The sequence below is a fragment of the Sipha flava genome, unplaced genomic scaffold, assembly GCF_003268045.1.
Source record: "Sipha flava isolate LNK unplaced genomic scaffold, YSA_version1 48_pilon_pilon, whole genome shotgun sequence".
Lineage (NCBI taxonomy): Eukaryota > Metazoa > Arthropoda > Insecta > Hemiptera > Aphididae > Sipha > Sipha flava.
The window spans coordinates 862,326-888,500 of record NW_020273306.1 but is presented as its reverse complement, the minus strand read 5'-3'; the positions used below and the strand labels follow the sequence as shown (position 1 = coordinate 888,500).

The window sequence follows — 26,175 nt, the reverse complement described above, 5'->3', positions numbered from 1 at the left end:
GATGTTGTTATATTATTTCATCATATTATTATTAATATTATGTATTATTATTATATTAATTATATTATTTTACAATTTCTACTTTTGATTTTTAAATAAAAAATTATTATCGGAATATATGATTTTAAATATCGTAAAATATTTTTTGTAACAATAGTTGGTTTATTGATGTATTTTCAGTAATAATATTGAAATACGGAGAACCATTGGTTTTTCGTTATCGCGCCGCCGCCGCCGTCTCAATTTATCCGGCAACGACTGTAACTCTCTTGCAGGAATAAACGTATTTAACTTTAATCCTCAAAAAATTATTTTCTTTTAGTCGGTTATTTATAATTATTCCAATAATTTGGTTTGTTGTTACATTTTAACTGCAAACCATCAATATTTAAAACACCAAATTTTCTATTATTTGACCATTTAAATGATATTTTCAATATTTGTACTTAAAATATTTTGTTATTTATAGTCAAATGAACGTAAATAGGTTTAAATATTGAATAAAACCGGTAAAAATTTTAAAAACTTTTTATAACATTCTTATTTTTTTAGAAAATAAAATTATATTAAGAATGGTCTGTTAAGAAAAACCAAACTATGATAATCGTGTTCATAAAATTTTGTTCAAGTAAATCTTAAAATATAATAAATTGGAATTTTGATTTGAATAGTTGTGGAATTTCCCATATTGTGCTTATATGATTTATATACAATACTATATTTATAATATTACCAGAACTGAATTAAAGTTTTTACCACTGTGGTTGGCTATGATAATTTTTCACATATTTAACACATTTAATCGGTTATTCTCCTTGATTGTGATTCATGGATGTTTAGCTCCTCCCCCAATGATTATAATGGCATTTAACACATTAAAATCGATTTATTAAAATACTGAAATATATTTACGCTCCAGTTCTTGTTTATAAAAATGATTATCCACTCGACGGTTGTGATGGTAAATAATTTATTAATAAACATTTTGAATACACTTTAACCTAAATATTGAGAAATCAATTAAACCATAGAATATAAGAACAGATTATATAATATATTATTATCTCACTAGTGTTACAGTAATGCGATACAATGAATTGTAGTGTTTACAACTCAACCAGGCAACGCATTTATATAATATGGAGTTTAGGTGAAAAGTGAGATTTATGTCAATACTATTTTGATTTTAAATCATACGTTGTAATCTCTCTGATGATCCTACGCCGATTTTCCGTCCATAGAACACTGTGATATCCTCGAGGATTAAAATCGAAAGTCTAGCAAAATATGTAATTTAAACAAAATATAGTATATTGCACAACGGGTTTGGATTATGAGATATAAAAGCACGTATAAATTAAGTCCATTTACAGTCAGAAGTAAGCGTTTAAAATTCTAAACCTATATATAATAAACTATAACTATAATACACATAACAATGAAAAAAATATATTATTTCTATATTTATTAATTTTTTAATGACTTGCTTCCATAATAACTTACAGCCACCGATCTGCAGTTAGTTAATTTTAAATCATTTTAAATTAATTAATTTCCTAATTTAAATTCCAGAGATTAAAAATACATTTTTTGTAAAAACTATTATTTTTAATAAAAATAATTGGAATTATAACTATGCAAGTATTGAATGCTCTGTTCCTGGATTTTAATAGTTATCAAAATAAGATAAATTAATAACAATAAATACCGATCATAGGTAGGTTTTATCATTTTCTCATTCTCTGCACCAAAAATATCAATATTTTTATAAATTTACACTTTTAATATATAGTTTTAAATAAAAATAATTTTAAAATTACTGGTTCAAATGTTAACTATATCAATAATTTAAGAAAATTTAAGCAAATAATTGTCTTTGTATAAAAAAATGGTTTAACGTCTGAAAAAATTCTTAATATTATGATAGAACAATTTTAAAGTTCATAAAGCTTAAGAGATACAAAAAATATATACATTAGAATTTATTGTCTAATACTACACATACATTTTCAATGAATCAAAATTTGGAAAAACGCATCATTTAGGCTTAAAAAAAGTGGTATGCTTAAAAAATCACTCTATACTCTATATAAATTAATATTCATTGACAAATTTATCGATCGGACGTTTATACAAATCGTAATTTATAATACATAGTGTATATTATAACATAACACGTATATCTTGGTATAGGTGCACAGCATTTGTTTTTATAGACTTATACTGTCAAGATTAATGAACACAAGACAAATGATCTGTGAGTAATTCGGTATATAGCTTAAGCCAATATGATAGTGGTTTACAAATATTATTATCTTAAAATGGTAAAGTTTCAAAGTCCAAATAGCGGTCAACCAGATTAAGTCGAAAGTTAATGGTTTGGACTACGACGGAGTCGTGCAGGACAATACCGGGAAACTTACCGACGTTGCGGTGTTCATTTCAGAGGGTAAAGCTGCAATGAAAATTGATAATATTACTATATATATTATAATATTATAATACATTATACATAGAAGAACTAGTGAACATTTCAAAGATGAGTTTGCAACGCTGAGAATTTACTCTCGAGTGGTCGAGGCGGTCTTGATGACGACGTAACGAGAAGAACTAGGGAGAAAAGAGGGTGACAAGTACTTCCGGCGAACGATGCAAATAAGAGAACATCACAAAAGGTAAAATTATTACAATCAACGTAGGTTGGTGAGCAGCGTCTTAGGGAAAAGGGGCGTAGGGCATCCCGGCGCAATATTGTGCAACGTAAGAAAGATCAATTACATACGTCTCGTTGTCGCAACTGCTATACTTACACCGTTGTCGCTCGCTAAATTGAATCGGTATAGATGATTTATGGTCACATAGCCCCCAAATGGTCGACTGTGCAGTAATAACGGTGCAATGGTTTTACACCGGACTATTTTCTGAAGCTGTTTTTATTATTTGCGTTTATTGTGCTACATCGAGCGGTGCGAGTTCTACCTAGCGGCGGCCTCTCATACGAGTGAAATCGAGTCATGCGGCTGTCTAAGTCAATTTAATGCGTTTAGGACTACATTACGCGCGTCACGTCGTACGAACCTGGAGCATCGCGATGGGTTAATTGCTGTTTTACGTCACAAAACGTCAGTTTCAAAAACAAAACGGAGAAGAAAAAATTGTATTATACAGGTGTCATGATTGGACGATAGCATGTAGTAGGGTAAATTATATTGTATTGGACTTGCGAACCGAATTAAATGATTTGAATTCGCTTTGAAAACATTTCTATAAACAAAATGTGCAATTATGCATACGTGTGTTTGAATTTTACATCGATTATTTATTTTTCGTTCGTTTATAACCATACAATTACAACAACAGTATTACAGTTAAAATCGATCGATCGATCGTCCGCAATAGATTAATCCAATATTTTTATGAACTCTGAAATAATAGCTACACAAACAAATCGATTTCGATACACACCTGTCGATGCCGATTTCGGATGCGGTAAACGCGTAATTTTTGGAATGGCGGTACACCCGGGAAATATATGATGACGAAAAATAATACGTGTTCGTGTACCACGGCCGTCTGCTGTTTCCGTGTCCAGACAAAGTGTTGCGATTTAATGTTAATAGTAATCATAACACAACAACATTAATCAGCATTAAATCACAAACTTGACTTTGATTGAACACGCGTAAGCAATGATTGAATCTGAACATATTATTATATATTATATAATACACGGTAATACGTAGGCGGATGCGTGCGTGCTTGCACGCGTATACATGCTCACCTTACATCGAAGACGCACAGGAAAATTGAAAAGAAACGCGAAATAAATAGAAAGCGTATGGAATTTTTATGTTAAGATGGAATAAAAGTGAAAACATATGAATTTAATAACACGAAGATTTATGAGGGATGTACAGACGTGAAAGTTGCATAATAAGGTGAAACGCAAGATCATGGGATAAAAAAAATGAAGCTGAAAATAGGATTTGTACAAAAGATAAAATATAAAGCAGCTCTCTGATTATACTATTTCGATATAGAAAATATTATATTTGTTTGAACAGTTAACATAATAATTTTATATATTTTAACCGTTGCACATGATATCATTAGTTGGCAAAAATAATATTTACGGAATTAAAATATTTTATCGCATTATTATATGTAATTGGTAGAGCAGTGAACTTGGATTAATAGTTAATAAACCAAAACCTGGGTATGGAAATAGTAATACGGTTAGACACAAATGTAGATGTATCAAACAATATTACTGGAGTAGATATAGTAATAATCAAAAGATTTCGAACTATTTTGAAAACTATGACTAGCGGGTATATATAATAAATCTAAAAATGTTTGAAGAGTATAATAATATAATAAGTAAACTGCACAATTATTTGTAGAAAAATATCCCTGGTATAATATGTCACCTACTATACACAAAATTTTAATTCATGAATCAACTATAATCGAAAAAGCAATAATCTCTATTGGACAATTTGTTGAAGAAGCACAGGAGGTAAATAAAACATTTTTTAAAAAGTACAGAGAATTTACACGTAAATTTTCTCGTCCAGTAACTAATGAAGACGTAGTCAATAAGTTATTAATTTCGTCCGATCCATTTATCACTAGTATACATCAACCAATAAAACGGGAATCCACCTTAGATGCAACCGTGATCCAGTTGTTACAATCACCAGATTTCAATTCAGATTTATGTTCTTCGTCAATCAATGAAAATTAATTCATTTAAATATTTATTTTATTATTAACGATATTTCTCTAAATATATGATTATAACCACATGTCTGGTTATATATTATTATTGTGAATCTATAAGATGTATACATATATAAGAATATCAACAGAGTGGCGAAAGAAACAGAAACACAATCGGAAAATAGATAGAGATGCACTGAAAATATCAACAGCTAAAGTATATCAAGAAAAGTTAATGTCAAAATTACAGAATATACAAGAAAAACCAAATATAAGTAAAACATGGAAAGAAGTAGAACAAACAGTAAAAACCATAACTAAAGAAATACTTGGATACATATCAGAAAAAACAAGGAAAATGTGGTTCAATAATGAATGTAAAAGAGCTTTACATGAAAAAGATAGAGCCCGCATGAAAGTACTACATGAACACAATGAAGATAACAAAAGATTGTTAACACTTAAACAAAGAGAGGTAAATAAGGTGATTAAATTAAATAAGAGACTATGGGGAAAATAACGCATACAAAATATAGAAAGTAATATAAATAGCCATTCGAAATTTTTTTTTGGAAAATCAAATGAAGTAAGACATGGATACAAGCCCAGACCAACGGTTATGAGAAAAAATGATGGAACCCTTCTAATAGGCAACAAATAAATAGTATGCGAATTCAAAGATATGTTTGCAAAGCTTTTGAACCAGCCAAAAATTAATATCACTGTAAACGAGGTAACGACAGCAGAACAACTACTCGAAAACCCGTCAAAAAATGAAGTAGAAACGGGATTAAATATGCTTAAGAATGGTAAAGCACCAGGTGAAGATGAAATAGCATCAGAATGTTCAAAAAAGGGTGATCCATGCTTACTAACCAACTTCATAAATTAATAAACTTAATATGGGAACAAGAAGAAATACCCGAATCGTGGAGAGTATCTGTCCTATGTCCCGTTTTTAAAAAAGGGGATATCATGGAGTGTGAAAATTATAGGGGGATCTCCTTACTCAACACAACTTAGAAGATTTTGTCTAATATTCTTCTGGTCAGACTCAATCCATATATTAAAGAAATAATAGGAGAATATCAAGCTGAGTTCATGATAGGGAGATCAACAGTTGATCAAATCCACATCATCAAACAATTAGCTGAGAAGAGTCACGAGTTCGATAAAGATATACACCTAATGTTCATAGATTACAAATCAGCATAAGGTTCGATTAATAAGGAAAAACTATGGAATGCCATGAACAAAATAGGAATACCAGTAAAATTAGTCAGAATGATAAGAGCGTATGCATATGAGTCCAAAAGTAAAGTAAGTTTTGGAGGGTTGATATCAGATGAGTTCCCAGTGACGACCGGACTCAGACAGGGAGACGCTCTATCACCAGCTTTATTTAATATAGCATTAGAATCAGTTATATGAAAGCTAAAGGAATAAAAATTAACAACAATAACGAACTAACCGTAGTAACTTACGCTGACGATATAGTCTTCATGGCTGCATCAGAGGATGAACTGACGAATACAACTAGCATTCTACTAAATGAAGGTAAAGAGATTAGTCTGAAGATATATGAGTCAAAAACAAAGTATATGATACTATCGAGATGAAATCACAATATTAGCTATTTAAAAGTTGATGATTATAAATTTGAAACGGTACAGAGCTTCAAATACCTAGGTGCAGAGATCAATGAAAATGCTAATAGCCACGAAGAAGTTGAAAACTGAATTATGGCAGCTATTATATGCTACTATAGTCTAATGCCACTCTTCAAATGAAGATTATTATGAATAGTCTAAAATAACATTATACAAAGTCATAGTCAAACCGGTTGCTCTGTATACTTGTAGTACATGGGCCACGACAAAATAGGATGAAGGAAAGTTAGGAGTGTTTGAAAGAAAGATTTAAGGAAAATCTTCGACTTGAAGAGAAATAAAGATGAAGAGTATGAGGTGAGAGGCAATGGGGATTTGGATGGTCTATACAAGGAACCTAACATCGTTGGGTCCTTGAAGAGCACGAGGATAAGTTGGGCGGGACATGTTGTAACGAGATAGCGCCACTCGTGCCTGTATGTGCGAAAAACAACAACTTATCGGCCGCTCTACATTGGGCAAGTAACAATAGAGTACGCTGACGAACCACCCGTACTAGGAATGAGCGGTGGCCGTTTAATCACAACTTAGGCAGTCAATAGACGAAGGATACAGAAAATAAACGAACATTTTTAGCAGTTAAAAACAAATCATATGTACAAAGAACAGAAAATATTTAGTAACAATTACAGAAAAGAAATAAAAGAATAATGCACGAATAATCCAGACGCTATTACTGAGCCCCTACTCGCAACGAGCAGAAATAGGGCCGGTACGCAACGTTTTAAACATATTCCGACCGCTGAGCCGAAGAAGCCAGGACGAGTACGGTTATCACAGTGAAATACGGTTCCCCGTATGTACGCCCTGGATATTTACCTCTTGTTTTGGATTCTCCAAGCTACTGGTCAATACCGTAACACCAAAACACGTCACCATCTATCAACTGCCATCAACATATGGACATCTTCAAATAGCAGTTTGGTTAACATAACTTTTTATCTATATTACTACCATTTGTGTATGGAATACCGTTTGTCCGTATTAACGCCTGAATTTGACGGTAGCTTATATTTAAATATTTTGTTATTATATATTGTACATCATACTATTGCATGTGTGTGGAATACGGGTATCCGTATTAACACCTGCACTAATAATAGTTGGTATTTATATGTTTTGTTATTATCTTATATCTATATAATTTCTTATATTGTAAATAGTACTAATACCTGTGTACGGAATACGGTTTACCCGTATTAACGCCTACACTAACGGTGGTTAGTAACTATATAAGTATTGGATTATATTTGTATGCCGTGTCTGGTATTATTAAATTGTTGTGATTAAAAATATATTATTATTATTATTATTATTATTATTATTATGATATAATACTCTAATAAAGTACGTGTTTATGACCAAAAAACAAAAGGTTGTTTTTCTTGAGCTCATAATCAATCGTTACAATGTGTGGAGGTCAGAGGGAATGATTGGATCAATAACTAAATGTAAACCCGATACTAAAAGGCCTCGAGGACACCCCAGACAAAGATGGGTAGATAGAGTACAAGAATACCTGAAACTCCTGAACGTAGAAACGCAGAAGAACGTGCAAATGATAGAGAAGAATGGAAACAATATGTTGTTGCTGCGATGGGCCTTAAAGGCCTGTAAAAGCCCAAAAAGAAGAAGAAGAAAAAAGACCCTATAAGATTATATGAACACAAATTATTATGATGTGTAATGTAATATAAACAAAAAAAATTGTTAACAATTATTTTGCCAACTTTTTCTGTCACCAACGGCGTTGGTCGAAATATTACTAAAACATACAACAAAATTATAATACTTCATTATTAACTAATAAAATGTACATTCAGTGCCATATTTTTTTTATTTTTTTTTTTGGGGGAGGGGGCTTTCCGGATCTCTACATCCTCCTACCAGAATAAAATAAAGTTAAAATGTCATAAATACTTGGTACGAAGATACAGAGAAAGAGAAGAAAAGTTAATATCATGCAGTTTTAAATAACTTTTAATTTGTATTTTTAATAATATTAGAATACTATAATTATTAATTCATACCTTAGATGTATTTTTTATACTATAATAAAATCTCTTATATTAAATATGCTATGCCGTCTATAGGTTATTTTAACATGACGAAGAATCAAATAATCAATAATATATTATAATATTTAGTAAAAACTTTTTCAGACTTCCAAAAACCTTATAACTCATTTTTCTAATTTAGTTAAAATCTACTTTATCCAATATTTGGTTTAAAAGCGCATGAATGGAAGATAATACGAAATATAAGCGACAGAAAAATTATTGTTTAATTTTTATTATAGATTAAGCCCAATAGAATTTTCGGACTAAACTTTAACAATACAAGTTATACTATAATAATATTTTTTTTTTGTAAAATGTGTTCATATTAAATCACTATTTAAATTAAATGATATAACATTTACTTATTGTTATACTATTTGATTAAATTACACCAACACATTTGAGCGAGAATATTTTGTTGAAATTGAATATTTAAGTCTTCATAGGACAATGCAAGTAAAACAAAAGCACAGTTAAACTTACCCACCTTAAAATGATACTTAAGATTCAAAATTATATTAAGTATCATTATGGACGGTCATAATAACAAATTAGTTTTCCTATAAAATAAGATATTTCATAATTACAAAATTGTAGAACTAAATTAATTATGTATATTATAAAAAAAAAAAATGAATTAGTATGTTTAATGAAATGCACTATTATATTTATTTAGACAATTATTACCATAGTAAATCTTAAGAGAACAAAATATTATTTTATAAGAACACTAGAATTAAAGCAATAACTCAATATGTGTTAATGTGTTGCATGAAACAAAACTATTAATAAAACTAAAGACTATTTATACAGAAATAAATAGCTAAGTAACATAACAATATTATATACAGAATCTCCAAATTTGAACCAATAATTTATGTTATTTAATAATTTCAGAATATTTTATTGAACTCAAAATGCACTAGATCAAAATATAAATAAATCAACTTAACATACGGTGAATCAAAATTAATAAAAAAAAAAAAAAAAAGGGCTATGAAAACTTATCTTATTATTTAAATGTGTATTTTCAAATCCCGAAAAATGTCTAAAATATTATCTCTCAAGCTAAGGCACTTATTCAATACAATATTTCTATGAACACATAAGAAATGAAAAAATATTTTCCAAAAAAATATACACAGTCACACACCATTGTAGAAAACCAATACCTCCATCGTTCCGATCAGAATCTAAAATCAGATTAGATAAGTGGATACAGTCTGTGAAAAATACAATGTATATGCACCATATGAAACATGTTTATGACAAATATTTTGTAAGACATGTCTCAATAAAAAACGCATAAGTCCTTTTATATATGAATTTCCCACGTATAGGAAATAGATATTATAAAATAGCAGTGTAGCAAAATCTATAAGATTTTATAACGCAAACAACGCATTGAAATTGCAGTTCTGCGTATAGAATTCTGATTTTTTATCGTTTATCATTAGAAAAAGACAAAGGAAATTATTTCGATCTTCATGTTATCGTAATTTTATTTACTCGTTAACATTAAATTTAAAATGGTTTATTAATATGTAAAAATATAACTTAATGTTATACTAATATATATTATTCTGCTATTACGTATATTATTGTATATTATTGTTGTTGTTGTATTAATATTCAGAACATGTTCGCGAATATACGCGACACTTTTACATTGGGACGAAATTAAAATAAATATCAATGCATGTAGTTAGTAACCGTTTGTCTTTCAAAAGACTGATGCAAAAAACCAAAATAGCTTTTTAAGTAAAATAGGTACAAATATAATAACATATATGATAGAATAAGTAGTAATATATAAATTATTACCGAAAATAAAATGATTACACACTTTTAAAAATATAAAACATTAAATTTCAGACTGACCTAAACTAGATTTTTAATCTAAACTAAGTATAAAACTTTAAATGCTTATTTCCAATACCTTACTAATATTTTATTCGTTTGGGACTATACGATAATATACTTTAATAGAATTGTACTCGCATGAACTCTCACCTCCAGCACAGCCTTTAACTTTGGAAGTGATCCAACAAAATTATATTATTGTAATATATTTTGTAAATTATACTTATAGGATAATTAATCAATTATTAAAGTTATTATTCAAATCTAAGGCACCAATTAATTTACAATGAATTGTTTTAATAAATATTATTGAATATGTCTATTATATTATGCATAATATAAAAGAAAACATTTCTCATCGAAATTTGAAAAAAAAATTATACTTGCATTTAATAATTTTTAAATCGGAAACTCACTGTACGTTTACATCAACTACATTGTGAATACATATTTTGACAAATATTTATTTTAACAAAATACGAGTAATATTTATTTAATGGACTGTGATCTTATCAATGGGGCACAACATGTCAAAACGGATAACGTCATATTACTATGCTCCAGGAGATTAGAAAAACGGTGGTCGTTCAGTCCGGGAACTGCGGTATTAAGCTAAACGCTTATTGAATAAATTACGTTATGAAATACCCGAAAGTTGAACCTATGTCCATATAATTTTATAATGTACACGGTGGTTTTATACATTTTGTGGATTATGCGTATTATTATCATTATTATTATTCATCGGACTTTGTAAAACTTGAACGTAATGGTATGATTTGTTTACACACAAAATCACACACTGCACATTTATTCGGAAATAAAATATGTAAGTATAAAAATAAAAGAAAACTTATAATAAAATTGTGTTCATTAGCTATAAAATATAATTTAAAAAAAAAAGGTTATATTCTATGATATTAATATTTTAAAATCTGTCATTCTTTAAATTACTTTGAAATACCATGGTAATTTAACTTTTCAATGAAACAAAAATTGATTGAAAAAAATAGCTGATGAAAAACAATAACCAATAATATGAGATTTAAGATTTATACAATTTGTTTATTTGTATTCTTTATTCAATCGTTAAGATTTTTATATTGATCTTATATAGTACCAATAAAATGTTTACTTTCAATATTTATGTCATCTAAACTTGAGTATATAAATAAATGAATATATTTTGATATAATATAATTCATATGAAAAATTGAAAGTTTTATTATTCTGTAATATTTTCCATATATTACTTAATTAATAAACTTAAAAATTATTATTATGTAATATGAAAACAACCTTGTAACATGCACTAATTATACCTGAATTGATAAACGTTATTAAGAAGCCCAATTTTTAAATTTTTCATATTAGAATATATATATTTCTATGTGCATATAGTGGAACACAGTATTTGAATATACTTTATTAAGCCAAACAAAAATTTAAAACTATTTAAATTCTTTATAAATACAAAGCTTAATTACATTTGGAGATACTCAAACTGTTGATAACGTCAACACGCAAAAATGGAATGTCACTTATTTCCTTTAAAACTATGGTACTAATAATTTTTTTTTTTTTTAAATTGTTTTCCAAGCATCAAAAACTGTAATTTTGTTTTATAACTTAAAACCATAATATTATTTAACTGTATTTAAAAAATACTTTTAAGAGAATCGTTTCCACACATTCTTCTTTGTTTTTGACCAACTGATAGTTTTCTTGTAAATGACAACAAATAACTTAAAATATAAAGTGAACACAACGCTATTAAGAAACATTTTTCCCTTGTATTTTTTTAGACATTGTATACCTAAACCAAGCACAATCATGGTTATGATAATGACGAAAATTGACACAACTACACATCATATAATTTATATTATTATATATATTATTATTATTATTATTATTAACATGATCTAATATTGGGTCCGCAATACCTGTACTAAAAATGATGGGTCTTCTTTATTAGTTGGGGTGGAACATTTGAATCTTTAACGTTAAAATGACAACATACACATAGGTATAAATGCTATAAAAAATGTGCTTGATTTAAATTATTCTTATTAAATTAATACCAATAATTGATATTCATTTAATAAGAATAAAAATAAAAAAAATATAAAAAATTTTATTATTATTATTAAAATTATTTTAGTTTACATGTTTTGCATATATAATGCATATTTGTAATTTAATAGTGAAAAATATAGTTAATAAATACCATATATTAATGTCAAATAGTTTTGTCTCAATCGTCCGCGTTGGAATGAATTTATAAATATGAATTAAATACGAAGACTAATAATACATTTTTATTTTTATAAATGAAGGATAATTTTTCGTTGACTTACTCAGTCTTACTAGTAAAATTAAGAATTCTATTGGTGAAAACAACTATTTTTTATTCTTAGAACCGAAGATCAATCAGGTACAAGAAGCCCCGATCGATATCGTTTATTTAAAGTTAATATTTACAAATATATCTCCTCCACGAAGGGTCACGCACTTGTTAGAAAATCGAAATACCTCTCGTGAAGTGACCGTGACTGCACTACATTGTTATAATATTGTATCTGATGCTGTTTGTCCTTTGTATTGTCTTCTCAGCCCGGTGTCTACACCCGCCAGCCCTAATATCACATCTTGTTCCAGTACGTTTAACGTGGCCTCTACCACCCTGGTGCCTGACTTCGAGAGTGTGGAGTCCAAGACGAATCGACGATCCCTGACCAAGCTCGCCTCCGCCGGGAGCATATAGTACATGCGTATACCCTGCCTAAGTTCCGTTTACTTAGATCGTCATTTTCTTTCACCTTTATCTTCAACCGGCTCGCGAAACCCACCAACCTGGTTGTATCCTGACCTCTCTTTCCACTCTTATCTCATCCTCCTACTTCCTGGACAAGGCTGTTCCCACCATCTTAATGAACGTTTGTCTTCCACGTGACCATGCCGATATAAGACGTTCGTACCGGACAGGTTTCTGGTCTCGCTCTCGAAGATCACGAGGTTCGCAAATCAGGTCTTCGACCTACGGAGCACATACACGTCCCCAGGGAAGGCAAGACGGGGCACTTGACCCCCCTAGAATTTTAAATTTGTTTTCTATCTGTAACGTGCCAATTTAGTAAACATACAAGTAGATTATTTTAATATAACATATATATTATGTATAGTAGAAAACATAAATAATAATTGGATTATGTTATCTTATCATACGAGTATATCTTATATTCGAGGAAAAAGAATAATTTATTAATAAAAGGTGTAAGTATAAAATGTAGAAAAAAATCTTCATTTATTTTTCAAATTAATTTTGCCCCTTCCCCCTCCTAAAAAAATTTCTGAGGACGCCCATATGCTCCGCGATTTCTTGATATTTGCCACATAAGGTGTTCGGGTCTCTGTTCATCGGATGTAGACGGTGACGGATACATCCGTGTGCGATCAGTGCAGTTGGTTACGACCGTCGTCTCTAGTCTCCCAAGCCATCCCTGCACACTCGGAGTATGCGTTCGCGTAACCATCGTTTCTGTTGTCCCATCTTGCCTGCCACGCATTAATGGTGACATCCATTCTTCTCAATTGATGTCGACTACGCATGTTTCACGACCCACATCGTGCGACTGTCGCGAACGGTTTCGCTGGACCACCTGTAGGTCACCCGGTGTTGCAGTAGTAACGCTCCTTCCTTTGGAACCGTCCTGTGCGTGTCCGGATCAGGGACTAAAATTGTGTGCAATACGACACATATTGTGTAATACGAAATGTTAAGTATGAGTACGAAATTAAAAAGTGTATTGTGGTTCTATTCTCTATATTATGATATTTGTTTTTAATTTTACATTTTTTTTTATTAAATTGTTTTACATATTTTTAAAATTCCAAGATATATCATCAGCAAAATCTAAAATACCAACTACTTTAACTGTATTACTTATTACTTTTGAACGAGGAGTATGACAAAATCCTTAAGTGTGCAGTACGAAAAATAATATATTTTAACCTCTGTTCTGGATCATTCTTAATGCCACCTGTCTCTGTGCACGGCTTATCGTTAATATGCAATTTGCCGTGCGAGTGACCTGTTCGGCCAATATCGATGACAATGTTGTTGTTGCCTGTTCGACACCGACGGGCCCTCGAGTATAGACATGAACCACCCTATAGATCGCGCTCATTGTTGATGTTCGACTGAAGGATACTAGACACCAACAGCAACTACTAGCAATTGAGTTTTCAAAAACCCTTTATTCCACAATTATTTCTAATTCAATTGATTATTTTCAAATAGGCATATTAAATATTTTGAGTGCATATTTTGAAGCATATTACAATTTCTCAGAGACATATTTTGAAGGTTGTTTTGAAATTTTTTTTTTTTTTTTGTAAGCTACATAAATCCATTATCAGTTATAAATAAATTATTAGATCGAGTTGTAGAAGATTGTGTTTGATGTTTTGGTACATTTTGTGTAATCATGCTATAATATACTTATAACATAATAATAACCATAAATTTAAATATTACAGATCAGTGCCACTGTATTGAAATAATTGTTTTTTTTTTTTTCTAAAAATGTTGTTTTAATTTTGATTTTTCAGTGATGGCCGTGAACGGGCCCTGGCTGAACGTATCGAAAGTGAACCGTTCGCACATGGGCGCGTATCTGTGCATAGCGTCCAATGGAATCCCACCGTCTGTCAGCAAACGTATCATGCTCATCATACAGTGTGAGTGAAACAAATTAACCGTTTGTGTGCTCCTATATATGTACACGATCACATACATTATGCAAAACGCATGTAACGCGTGTGTGTCCTTATTACACTCGCCAAGCGGCATACGTGTACGCACGTAGGGTGGTGTAAATATTGTTGTTCACCAAGGATTATTGGATTTGATTGTAACAATTTATTCTTTATACGTGTTTTACTTTTTTTTCAACAGTCCCTCCCATGATATGGATACCAAATCAGCTCGTTGGCGCACAAGAAGGTCAATCGGTCACTATGGAATGTATATCCGAAGCGTATCCCAAATCAATCGATTACTGGACAAAAGATAAAACGACCATCATATCAAATGGTTAGTAGAATACTGAAAACGCATCATACCCATTTCATATATATATATTATAATACACTTATATTATTTTAATATGAAAACACATTTTTTTACGGCTTATTGTTCTTTTTGTTTTATTTTTTTTATTTTTTGTTCTTTGTTTCAAATTTCGTACTCGTTATTGAAATAACATTTCAATAGCAAAATACATATGAATAATTTTATTAATCGAATCACTTTACGCAAATATCATCCCTATTACACATACTCCCATGCCAATACAATACAGTTTGATTTCGATTCGCTTGAAAATCGGGTGCGAAAACTCTATACATATAATATTATGGAGGTATCATGGTGTGCAAAACGGTAAACCGTCATAAATATAAATACCGAAACACTCAAAGGTACGACTGTGTAACCCATAATACACACACACACACACATACATATAAATACTTAACCTGTGCACTAATAAATCGTAAATGACGTTATTGTAACACAAGTAATATACATATAAAATGAGAATTATAAAATAGTTCACGGATTATATAACCTACTATAGTAATAAATTGAATTAATACCTACGTTATAAGTGATTACTATGGCTCTGTTTTGAATGCCAAATGTATTATTTTTTTAAATGCTTTAGTATTCTACTTAGAATATTTAATTCCAATACTTACAGCTACGGTAGTTTTATGTAATTTTCAAAATATTTTTCGTTATAATATATTGTATGAAACAAAAAAATATCTTATCAATTTTTTTTAAAATTTGAAAGAAAACGTTTACTTCTTGAATCAACAATGTCATTTTCCATTACCAAGACATTATAATTCGTACCATTAATATTACTCCAAAACAAAGTCTCGGTAACCCTAAGTACAAGAAGATGGAAAATAATAATTTAAAACATCGAAACTTTCGAACTATCAAATTCAAGTGTCCTACATAGAATCCAATAAAAATACAAAAACACACAATTTTTAATTAATCACAGCTTGCTCGTACATAAGAATCGATTTTTAAACCTGCATTTATGGAAGAGCTCTCCAATCAAGATACTGCCAGGGGTGCCATTTGAGGTATAGCTGGTTATACATTGGCGGCCCTATTTTTCCCCGTATCATAATTTGCCTGCCTTAATTTCATTCTGACGTCGATGCCCGATGTATCAGAGTTAAATTTAATTAATTAATATTTGAATTGTGCTTATAGATGATAGCGTAATCTAGATTACATAACAGCATATTAAATACAAAAAAAAATATAGCTTGCTAATAATTACTGTAATCCAAAATAAGTATAAATTCTATCGGGAGCATAGTGATCTCTTTTAATTCTGCCGTTTTTTTTTTTGCTATTTGCTATTTTCTTTTTGCAGATTTATTTTTCATTCCTAATAGTAAAGTAATAAATAACTTCAATATAAGCTTCATATTTACATTCAAATTTTTATTGTTATAACTGTGGCCTGGTAAAAAATTTAGCAGCCCTATTTTAAAACTAAAATGGCACCTCTGAATACTATCTTGGTCATGTTATAACAATCGTTACACAAATATTTTTTTGTCTCAAATCATTAAGCATTATTGACCAATATTTTACAACTAAAATATACATTTACTTTATTGTGTTTGCTTAACTCAGTTGCACCTTCGATTTGCTTAGTAACTAAAAACTTACAATTTTCAACACGAAGTCTCTTATTCCTTAAATTTTTTACGGTTTAGAATAATGTGTTTCCTATACTGTATATATTTGCCACCATATAAAAAAATAGAAAAAAAATTAATTTATTTTAATAACCAGCTATTATAAAAACAAAAAACCTTTCAACAATTTTCACTTATAAATATGAATAACTATTCAAAATGTAATTATAAAAGTCTTAAATTTCACTTTTTACATATTTCCAATCGATTTTGTTTGAAGTTTTGAACTAAATTTTATAGTTATATATAATAAGTATTATTCAACTAAGTACTCGTATAATTAATAACACCAATTTTTTTTCTAATATTATAGGTACATAGTTTTTGATTTTATTCAAAGTAGTTCATAAAAAATAAATATGAATCGGACTTTTAAATAAAATTCCCCTAAAAGGATAGCAGCGCTTATATTAGTGGTTTAGTGTTTAAATATATGGCAATTTCACTGATCCATATTATGTGCATATATTATGTATACACTAAGCTTCACATATTATGAAAATCTACTATTAAAATATAATGACGGTATTAATATTAAAATCAAAAAATATTTTGAAACATAGTTTGGATATAATTAAATATCGGTTAACTTAATTTATTTATTCATATATATGTATTACATTCGTATACATTCATATACAGATATCGATTAAGTATCTTCTGATGTATAAAAGTTAATTATTAGGCTATAATAATGTATAAAATAATGTATAAACATAAATTAATAAAATGTGATGGTTATAACTTTATAATTATGTAGACTATTCGGAATAAAATATACAAATAGAAATAATTTAAAACTAAAAGTACTGAGTTTGAACAACAAATTGAATAAAAATACTTCACGTAGTTTTTATGTAGAAAAATGTAGCAAAAGCAAATTAAAAATCATTGGTGTGTACAAAATAAAGGTGTACATAAAAATCCCATAAAAATTAATCTAATAACTTAACTACTAGCTTGTTGTGAAGAAAATTAAGTTTTATCAACGTACATAAAATTTCACCGAATAATACGCACGAGTATAAATTATTAATAAACATATATATATATATATATATATATATAAAACCGTTACACTAAATAGTGTAGGAAATTAAATAAAACAAAAATTAAATATTTTAGACCATTCCAGGAACCCTACATGTTATAATTGTTATCATTGTTTTATCGACCTTTTCATTTGCAACTGAACGTATTCTATTCAGTGACATATATTTGGCATATATTCGGTGAGAAGACTTCCTCCACAATGAAAAAATTATATTTACAACCAAATATATTATAATTTAAAATCATATAGTGCTTACACTTACAATACTTTCGTTGATCTATAGAGCGTTTCATCCAGGGCGAAATGTGAGTATCTCATCATCTTAAGAAAATAAGTAATAGTAATTCATAAATAACTTGCTACATAAACTATAATAGTAACAAGATACAAATATTCATTTTTGAATTTGAATGAAATTATTATTAGTTCATAAATCTTAGGTACCTATGAAACATTTGAAACCTTACCGAAAAAAATGATCTTGATTATATAATTATTATTATTATTACTTTTTTTATTATTACAACGATGAACGTTATATGTATAGAATATCGTTTACAACCGATGGAGCCATATAACCAATCGATTTAATGACAAAACGAAATAACATCTATGCATAAATTCCCGTGATACCTCGAGCGTCAGTGTTTAGTTTGATATTGTGGCCCAGCGGCGAGATCCAATTGTTTTCTAGCTCGTTAAATCCACTTACCTCCAGATTGTCACGGCTGTAACGATTCGGTCGGATGAACTACGGATTTTTAGGGAATCGATCACATTGTATAGATTGCCGACGGCTCTTTATTCGAAACCATTTTCTTCCTACGATCACCAAGTCTTGTCAATCCGACGCCACAAAAGTTTCCGACTAATCCCCGGGCAGAGCGTTTTCTCTTAAAAACGTCAAAAGTTACAATAATATTCAATTTCTTCTATTTTTTCTCAATAATACTATTTGCGTTCGGTTTTTCATCACGAAACTATTACTTTTAAATTGCAGTGTAAGGTGTGTTTTACTTTTCAGGTACCAAATACCACACAGAACTGTTGGACAACGCGTACAAAACGCATATGAAACTGACAATCATATCGGTAACGTTCTCCGATTACGGATCTTACCAGTGCATATCGAAAAACTCATTGGGTGACACGGACGGTACGATTAAACTTTACGGTACGTAAAATACAATAACTTTAACGAAATCAAGTAGCTGTATGTCTTAACCCATGCAATCGCATTTTTCGATCGTTTCTGTACAGGGTCCATATCAAAGTGGCAAAGTTTTCAAATGCAACTGATGGTAACCTTCTAGTCCCGGGGCGATAAAAGTATCATAACAAAATATTATGTTCACTTTACCAAAATAAATAACTGTTCGCTTAAAAACAAATAAACGAATCTACACCCCTTGAAGTTCCTAACCTATATACGTTAAACCTGTAACTTATAAAAAAATAGTATTTTATAATTTAATAATAATAAATTAATTTTTGTAATATTTATGAACATATTTTACATAGGTAAACATAGAAATTATTGTATTATTTAATTCTGTTGATAAATTATCCACAAATTTGTTTTGATTATTAAAAGCTTTATTTTAATAAACAGTAATCGGCAGGGTGAATAGATAGTTTTTTTTTTTGAAACCAAAAGTTTCAGCGGAATCAATAAATTCTCTCTCAGCCGACCCAGGAGCTTCGTCCTTTATTTATTGTGATTTTTTTGTTTATGATTAAAATTTTAAATATTCATTTACAGTCTCATATAAATATAATATAGTACATTTTTCATAGTATCGAATATTTTAATTGTAGATTATATTTTCATGATATCTTAAATGTTACAAGAATAAATTTAATAAAATCAAAACAAAGTTTTTATGGTCGGCCCGAGAAAATAAAATTACAATCAAACTATAAGTTTTCTTTATAATTAGTTAACTGCATTATCATTCAATTATGGGATTCACATAGTATTATTATTAGAATTTCATATTGGATCAGAGAAAATCTGGGAAAATTGTATTTTTTTGAAATAATTATTTCTATAAGATGAAAAATAGTTTCGCTAAGTCTTTGTAGCCTTAATTTAATACGAGAAACTAGATTAATGTATTTTCAGGGAAAACTTTTTGATGTTAAGAAGGATTTATAAACATGAAATATTAAAAGAAATTGCAAATAACTATAACTATTGGGAGCTCAGAGTTGTAAACATTTTTAATAAATACAGACAGAAGTTATCGTTCATAACAAATGCAGCTAATAAGACTTTTTATATTTTTTAGTCCTTCACGGAGCGTTAACGAGTATTGAATCAGTTTTTATAATATACACATTCGAAATTACATTAATTTTTATAAGACGTTTAGTGAAAAATACTAAACGAAGTTATAAGAAATTTGATTACACGTTGTATAATTTTTCATTGTTACAAAATGAGTGTGCTAACGAATTTTGTCATCAATATTTAAATTGGAGAGAAATGATTTTTTATGAAATCTTCAAACTAATAGCCGGTATATTTTATTATACACCCAGAAGTGTACATGAACAGTATTTATTTACTGTCTCCGTAAATTCGTTTAATGAAAACTGTTAGTGCACTTTCGAAATCCTATATTGCCCGGATTTTCGAAATTCTAAAACATTTAATAGTTAACTAGTGACGCATTAATAATCTTGTGGTTCGCAGATTATCCGAACCCCTCACCTGACATTAATCTAATATGTTTGTCGGAAAATCCGTTATACAAAATGTGTATTAAAATAATTATATAACGGTGACCTGATTCGCAAAAGTTATAAGCCCAAAATGATAAATTTTATAGGAGATGAAAAAACAGTTTAGTAAATTCATATTACTTCATTAAATTCACAGAAGTCGTTAGTTCAGTATAATAAATTATATGGCATTTTATAGATACAACAATTCCGAGGTATAATAGTCTTACATCGATGAGATACAATGATTTATTATTATATATTAATAAATATTTATTAATTTCATTCATCATACAATTTTTGCAATGCAATTTTTTGACCCCTTATTTCATAATCATCACAAAATGATAGATAATTTGATTACGACTTATGCAAATTAGACTAACGATGAGTCACACTGTGTTTGAAATACTATTTGGATTGAATTTTTTATTTTATTTTTTGATAACCTAAAGCCGACAACATAATAATAAGTTTACAACATTTATACTGTAATAATCAATGGTGAACCACTAAACCGTTGTGACGCAGCGTTTGAAAGTGTAGACATTGTAAACATGCATTTATGTTTTGATCCTAAGAAGACGTATGCTAAACAATGTTTCTGAATGTACGGGTTCATGGGTAAAATTTATTCAAACACGTTAACGTTAACAGACAAAACGATGCGCAGCTAGTACATCGCGTGTAATTAATTACTCTGCTGTATAAAACATAAATTATCCTATAAAGTTACCTGTACTCTGTAGGGTGAAATCTAGCTAGAGTAGACTTAGTTTAGTAAGATTGCTCTAGCTGAGTAAATACACAATAAAGATATTTAAAGAAATTCGCTCTAGATAGAGCAGTCTCTGAGAATGCGTAGAGCCAATCCACCAAGATCAGTCTATGATCTATGTATGCTTGTACATAATTTATTACATTTCGTACTTTTCTCTCGAGAGCATTTAGAGCGTATTTAATGATAATACTTCGTACGAAAAACGTCAGACCGAAAACACGTTGCAGCTGCAATTATAGTTTGTAGATTGATTAAAACAAAAGGGGAAATAAATAAATAAATAGATAAACAAATGTATCTCCATACATTTGACCATTAATTGTCTGTTTCTGTATTCTTTTAATGAACAATTCCAAAATCCAGGAGACGACTCAATAAGTTCTGTTACCTGATGAGTTTTCCGTTTGTCCTACACAAAATCACTCGTCATAAATAATTATTAATTATTATTTTTATAATTTTTTAATTAGTTATTATTTTTCACTTATTTTTCATAAGTAAATATTAAACAATATAACTTAAAAAAATTTGTTTTAGCAATATAACGTGTTTATATACTTTAAATATTATAAACAATATAGGAAAAACAACTGTATATTGTAATATATGATAATATGTTATCAATATTGATTATCATTTTACAGGTATATTATTGCTATGTTATTTTCCTGCGCTCTACTTGTACTCTATTTAATCTATTTAGCATGTTGAATAGAGCCAGACTACTACTCTAGTTATAGTTTGATATCTTTGTGTACACTGTTCATAATTGTTTACTTTATCTAGACTTTGTTGGTCTAGTTAGAGTCAAAAGAAACAACTTCTAGAGATCTGTAGATTCTGTGTACACTACCTAAATTAAGCGTAGACAGCTCTAGCTAAAGTAAATCTGCGAAAAAAAATCTACAGTGTACAGGTACCTTGATAGAAATTTGTTGATCCATCCGATTTCACAAAAATATAATTTTGTAAAACGTATCTACAAAACATTCATATGACTTTCCAGTATTTATTTTTTTTTTTTTTTTTTAGCTAAAAAGGAAATTTTTTGAAACATCATATATCCAATTTATAAATTTTAATTATTAAAATTGAAAGTTATATGAATTTTGAACAGCAAAAATGTAGCGAATTTTCCTAATTTTTATCGTTTAGTCAATAATTAATTTTCAATCGCTCGTATTTTTTTTTTCAAATTAATCAAATTAAGATCAATATTTTTTTATAAATGAATAATAGCTATTTATGAGAAAATTAAATTTTACAGAGTTTTTATACATACACACACACACACATACACACACACACAAAACACGATATTTTTCTCTTACGCCCTTGTAACTATTATTTATCCCGTGCCTCAAAACTTAAAAAAAATTTTTTTTTTTTGTTACAATGTAGTTTATAATTTCACGCAAAAATCAACTTTAAAGCTTAAACTTTTTTGTTTTAAAATACATAGCAAGACTGCATTCTTATTTATATCTGTCAAACTAAAGACTCTATTAATGTTACAACCCCTATAAAATTTCTTTGGCTTATGACGAAATTTTTTTAATAATCACTGAAGTATTATACTACTGAAGCAACATAGATTGATGTTTGAAAACTTTTTTTAATCGGTAGAATTTGTCAAAAGAAATATCAGAAGAATCCGTTATAGTTCTAGACTTGTATTGATCTAATTAGAGAATGTTCATATTTTCACATCGTTATCTTATTATATTAATTTATGCATATATATGTATATTATATGTTAAAAATCAGTTGGGTGGTAATTTATATCCATTTACTCGAATATACACATTACTCATGTTTTTTTTTATGATTTATTATTTGATTATATTATATAATATTTTATAATGCTCAGCTGTACCCAAGCCCACGACAACGACGACGACGACGACGACGACGACAACCACCACCATGACTTCAACGATTACAAGTATTACGACCACGATGCCCTCTACAACAGTTCTGTGGTGGACGACAGCTTTACCGAAAAAATCTTCAAAATACGGTGGAAGAGGTAAAGAAAACACTGTTTTCATAACATTAAAAAATATTCCTTTCTTTTTGCTCTGTGTCCCCGACTTCCAAGTTATTGGCCGAATGCCTAAAAACTTTTTCTATTCTACTGTATTTTTACGCGTGCACACACATGTTCCATGATAAATATATGCACATATACTTGTAAATTATGTTAATACATAAATATATATATATATATATATATATATATATATCTGTATGTCACGTATATGTATGTATGTTTGTGTGTGTGTGTGTGTTTGGTGTGCGTGAATTTTTGTGAGCTTGTGTGTATATCTGAGACCATCAACCGCCCATTTTCTTCCTGTGCGATTTAACGATTTATGTCTTCGTACATTTATTATTACACATGAATATTTATATGTAGTACGGTATAAACGATGTGCATTTGCGATATTTGTTTGTTCGAGATTTTTTTTTAATGCCGAATAAATATATATATATTTATATATAGCACCCATCAACGAGGTAGACTGGATGCAGTCGTCGAAGAAGACCGGAAAACACCAAGACGCCACGGTCACTAATAAGAGAGAGTCGACGGAAGATCAACAAAGTTCTCGGACAGCCGCCGCTGCCGGTAAGTTCGTGTGTGTGCGTGTACACAAGAGTACGTGCGTTTGAGTGTGTTTGAGTATGTGTTTGGGTGTGCAACCGATAACGTGCGATAAACACGCCCATTAGTGTCTTCGCCGAAGCTACACGCGAAACGTACGACGTAACCGTTTGATTTATACCGACGACCGGGTTAGCGGTGCTCGGTGAGAGTGTGCATGGAGCAAAAGCACTGCGGTGGGACCAATCCGTACGACCCTTTTGTTTTGTTTACACTGTATAAATCACCCTTCTGCTCGAAGAAATATATTTATTTTTTACATTTTTTTTTCTTCTTCCAATCGAATTCTTCATCTACAGGCTCAGCGGGTTTTTTTCACTTTAACTCGCATTTCAAAACCTGGTTCTTATTTCTCGTTTCGTCAAAAATAAATACATTTTTTCCCCGACGTATGTTCAAAATTCCTACTCCCATCCGCCGGCCAATAACCGCATAAAGTATTTGTACATAGACTGCATTTATATACGTTGATACGATAAATCAACCCTCATTGTGTTACCTATTACGTTCACTAAGGTTAACCGTCTAGCGGCAGAAACTTTATATATAACGATCTAATATATATATATTACCGACAATATGGATAATTCAGGTATTTTGCAAAATGCCTAGGCATTATGCAAAATTCCAATTTTTTTTAGGCACAGTACAAAATATTTTATTATATGTTATATTATAGACAAAATTTAATTTTTATCTATTATTATATTATGACTATTATATAAATATTTTACTTAAGCTACTATTTACTTATTATTATAAGATGTTGTAAAAAAGTAACATTTTGAAATGCACAAAATTATTAAATTAATTGTTATTTTTAAGGCAAATACACTTTTTATTTTGACACACTTACAAACACATTTTAAAAATCTTTGGCCAATTCTTGTGAATTGAACTTTTATCAACTCATTATACTGTTCATCAGATAAAAAACTAGTATTAGCGGCTACATTTTTAAAAACAATTTTGTAGTTTTTTATAAAACTTTGACTTCATATAAATCGTATGCATAATTGCAACACCATAACGAGACACGAAAATGACGAAAAAAATAACGAAATTGTAATAAATTGTAATAATGTATTAGTATGTTCAATAATGTACCTCAGAATTATTATTATAGTAGTAAAAGGATATTAATCTTTATTGCGTTAAATCGTGCACGCCCATTTATGATAAACAATAAGTAAAATCGTTGGTAATAGGCGATGCCCAAATTTGTTTATTTTCATCATATTGCTTACTCCACGTTTGGCATTATATATAATACCTAAGCAACGCTCGTATTATGTTTATTGCCAAGTGATTTTTGGCATTTTATATAATGCCTAGGCACTTTGCAAAATACCGAATTATCCATATTTCCGGTAACATATATATATATATATATATGTGTATTTATTTATTTATACTTACGTATTTAGGCGAGTATTCGACTGTCCACTGATGTATTAGGGCCATGAGACTTATATTAACACTAAAGACCGGATATAATTGCATTAAAAAGATGCCAAAATTGTAGTGTAAATATGTTGAAATTGCAATGAAATATACATAAAAATTACATAGTAAAATCATATCAAATATATAATAATTAATTACTTACTTAAATAATATTATGGATATTAATAAAATATTTACAATATATATAATTTTTCTGAATTAAAATTTATAAATATTTACATCTCTAAATTGTGTTCTTGAAAATTGTATCGTCTCTTACTTAAAATATGTTTATATTATGAAAAAGTACGTTCAACGTTTACACTTATTATCGATGCACATTTAAAATAATTCAAAAAATTTGTTGTTGTATCTAAATTAACATTTTG

At 29.3% G+C, this 26,175-nt stretch overlaps 1 protein-coding gene across 1 annotated transcript in view; it reads left to right on the top strand.

The window, feature by feature from the left end:
- The window catches only part of LOC112690112 (lachesin-like), a 199,898-nt gene that overhangs the window by 154,890 nt on the left and 18,833 nt on the right, over positions 1–26,175 (top strand). Inside the window, exons 5-9 of the mRNA XM_025564037.1 lie at positions 14,930–15,058; positions 15,276–15,413; positions 19,189–19,338; positions 23,543–23,701; positions 24,179–24,304. Coding sequence (XP_025419822.1) covers positions 14,930–15,058; positions 15,276–15,413; positions 19,189–19,338; positions 23,543–23,701; positions 24,179–24,304 — 702 coding nt within the window. The remainder of the gene's footprint in view (positions 1–14,929; positions 15,059–15,275; positions 15,414–19,188; positions 19,339–23,542; positions 23,702–24,178; positions 24,305–26,175) is intronic.